The 3,695-nt window shown below is 26.9% G+C and overlaps 1 protein-coding gene across 1 annotated transcript in view; it reads left to right on the top strand.

Moving 5' to 3' along the window:
• Positions 1 to 3,695, top strand: part of LOC106685646 (membralin) — a 70,945-nt gene that overhangs the window by 60,111 nt on the left and 7,139 nt on the right. The window contains exon 12 of the mRNA XM_067051349.1: positions 3,551 to 3,650. Coding sequence (XP_066907450.1) covers positions 3,551 to 3,650 — 100 coding nt within the window. The remainder of the gene's footprint in view (positions 1 to 3,550; positions 3,651 to 3,695) is intronic.

The following is a 3,695-nucleotide window of genomic DNA, read 5'->3' as shown; positions in this document are numbered from 1 at the left end:
CTAATAAATAAAATTTTATTTTTTAATCACTTATAAAGCTAATTTTTTTTATTTAGTTATTATTTGTATTATTTATAGAAATTTAATTTACCTGAAAGGTGGATTTTTTGTGATAAAATTAATAAGTTATTAATCCTTAAAAAATGGGAATTAAATTATCAATAGTTGAGTTAGGATAAATATCAATGTTTGGTAGAGGTTTTTCATGCATTATTGAGTTAAATTAAGTGTAAATAACTGTAATTAAGTTAATTAACTAACTGTTGAATATAAAATTCGAACTATAATTTTTCAGTCTAAATTTTTAAAACCAATTAATATAAGTCTCAAATATTTTTTAAAGAATAGCTTCAAAAATTATATATATAGTTTAGCCATAAACGTTTTAGTTTTAATCCATGTTATTAGGTTAATTATTTTATTTAAATCGATTTTTTGTTATAATATTTAAATTATAATTAATATATACAAACGTACATAATGTTTTGTGCATTACATGTTAGAAAAAAAAATAATCCATACTAGTAAATCAGAATAAATCTTGAAAATTAAAATATTTGTATAGTAAAATACTTTCATTGATTGTTTCTATTTTTTTGTTTCTATTATCTTCCGATTAATAGGTTACACATTTTTCTTTGTGATTACCAAGAGTACATAATATTTTCATTTTTTTTTCTTTTAAAAGTCGCCAGATCCTTCTTTAAAGCCATTGACTATTAATTCCTCAACTATTCCTTTACCCTTGTTAAACGGCGTACTTTTATTTTCCTTCATTTTCGTGTAAAAAAAAAAAAAATAATAATAACACCAATCCGTTTTTGTTTATTTATTTTTCCATTTGAATTACATACCTTGAAGATCCTTGGTCGCTCGATGTGGTCTTCATGACTACAAGGCATTTATTGCTTGTGGGAGCTCAGATAGCCTAGAAGGTGTAACCCGAACTCACGTTGCTAAGATCCACCATCGTTTCCATTGTGCATCCCAAAATTGGGGGAAGTGTTAATATAGCAAAACTTTATTAGGTCTGAAGTTGTAATAGTGAGTAAACAATTGGTGGTTCCTAAAATCCCTACGGCCAAAATCCCCAAAGCCTAAAATCCCGATAGCCAGACTCCCAATAATCTTAATTAACCAAGATATTTTAAGCATAAATTATTTTAATATTTTATTAACATTCGATAAACCTTTTTAATGTATAAAAAAATACATTCTGAGTGTGAAAAGTTAACAAATAACTACTTTATTTCTAAAATGATATACATAATTATTCATATTTAAAAAATTATTAACCTACGTGTGAAAATCCAAACGTTATTAAATATTTTATTACCCTTTTTAATTTATATAAAGATACGTTGAATTTGAATACAAAACTAATATTTCTGAAAGGATATGCAGTTTATAAATTTAACATGATTAACGTTCATTTGAAAAATCATAGATTATTTTAATATTTTATTAAAATGTTTAATTTGTACAGAAATAAGTTGAATTTAACTGAATATAAAACTGATCAAATACTTCTTTTAAAAGGATATTATAGATATGGATGTCAGTTAAGCATGTTAAATATATTTGTAACATATGCTTTTAAAAATAAAGTAGCTAATAGTTTAGATTTCAAATTCGTGGGTAATGAAGTATCAAATAAGGTAATATTTTTTTAAATATTAAAACACATTTGTATTTTAGATTTTGAGGGGATTATGGCTTTTGGGATTGGGACTGTAATAGAAAAAAATCTTTCCCATAGGTCGTAATATAAACTTAATACTGATTAATTTATATATTAGGCGTTTCGGGGATACCGTCTTCCTCTACTACCGGGTCAATCATAGATGCTAAGGATGGAGAGATGGCACCCCTGAAACGTCCTAATTTATGAAATAAACACTATGCATTTATACTATGACCTGTGGCCCAGAAAAAAAGTTAAACAAATTAAAATAAATAATTCAACAATCTGCGTTTCCTCATTTACACTGAAAGCCTTTCGTCTTGCTGCGCTTCCTACTCAGAACCGTTGTTCCAAGTTCTTTGATGTGCAGGCCTTTGTATCTCCTGAGATAAGAACTTTGCTGTCATAAAGGTAACCTCTGCTCGTGTATAAAGAGGAGGGCTTCTTTGTCCATCTTGTACTTACGCACTCAGATGCTTTGGCAATCTCATTATACTTTAACAAGGTGGAATCCTCCTTCTTCCACCCCAACACCTTAAACTTATTATATCTTCTATCATACCGTTCCATTGTCTTTAACTGTGTTTGCTGTTTGAACTTCCTTGTATTAATTAGTTTTTACATCTGTTGTTATTCCTTTTCCCTTTTACTTTCATTCCCTGATTCGAAGATCTTTAGCATCTCATATTACAGTTGGTAAATTTAAAATAGGTTTAAATGCTTAATCCATTCGTGAGATTCGTTTCGAACTCGGAGGATGTTCGGTTGTAATTTTATTTTTTTCTAAATTACTGTATCAATTTTTTTTTTAAAGAATTTTTCATTGGTTACATATCTTCAGTAATATATAATATGATTATCCCATGTCTAGTCAAATATATTTTACATGGCTTTTTTTTTTTTTCTTTTTTTTATATTGTCCTATATTTATTTTGGGACTTATTAAATGGTACTAATGTGAATATAAGTGATCCAAAGATTTACTTATTGCTATCTCGACTTAGTGATGCGAAAGGATTAACTGGTGAAATTAAATCTAGTTTTAAATATTATCAATTCATTTGTAACAGTAGCCGGAAAACGTTTTTGATGTTCTGCATTTTTAACCAACTTGCCACATCAGAACCGATTATTAATCATTATTTTTTTCTATTTATCCTCATCATTTATTGTGCACAATAAAGATGATAAGAATTGGTATGTGCTCAATTATTAATTTATTTGTATAATGTATTTTTTTTCTATATCTAATGTATTTTTATTATCAACGGAAAATAGAATCTATGGCAAGTGCAAAATGTTAGTTGCTGAAATTCAGATTTGAAACAATCACTTCCTACCAATTCTTTATCTAAAAAATATGGCCAAAGGAGTGCAACATAACGAAATAACTAATTCCTGGCGAATTTTTCAAAATGTTTTAGTAAACTATTCTAAACTTATTTTTTTGGTTTATATATATCTATATAATCGATATATATATATAGACATATGTTTGAAATCAAAATATTTTCCGCCACTATCGATAGTTGTTGGATAGTAATTAATTAGATTGAAAAATCTTTACTGTTAATGTGATATGTCTGCTCTCTAGTTGAATTAGACCTGGTTAAACTTTAGGTTCTAAACTAACTTGTTTTAAGACATATCCACCGTTTTCTCCATGCGTTAGGAGAACGTTGCTGGAACTGACCAAATATTTTTACTACCAAATGTTTTCCTTATATAAGAAAAATAAGCCTCTATTATTCTCATTATATTTATATTTTAAATGATGTATATTTATTAATTTTTATGTTATTATATTTTACTGTCAATTGTGTGTCAATGTTGATAATTTATTTTGTTTCTTTTTTTTTGTTACAGATTTTTTTATTTGTACCATTTCTCATTCTATGCCTATCATTATCGATTTAATGGACAGTACAGTGGGCTTGCTTTGATTACGTCATGGCTTTTTATTCAGGTACATATATATATTTATATTATTGTATTTATATCTTTTTTTTTT

This window comes from Halyomorpha halys, unplaced genomic scaffold (genome assembly GCF_000696795.3).
Source record: "Halyomorpha halys isolate HHAL.00 unplaced genomic scaffold, Hhal_1.1 Scaffold721.1, whole genome shotgun sequence".
Taxonomy (NCBI): domain Eukaryota; kingdom Metazoa; phylum Arthropoda; class Insecta; order Hemiptera; family Pentatomidae; genus Halyomorpha; species Halyomorpha halys.
Note: the sequence above shows the minus strand (reverse complement) of the source record. Positions and strands in the feature narration are given on the sequence as shown.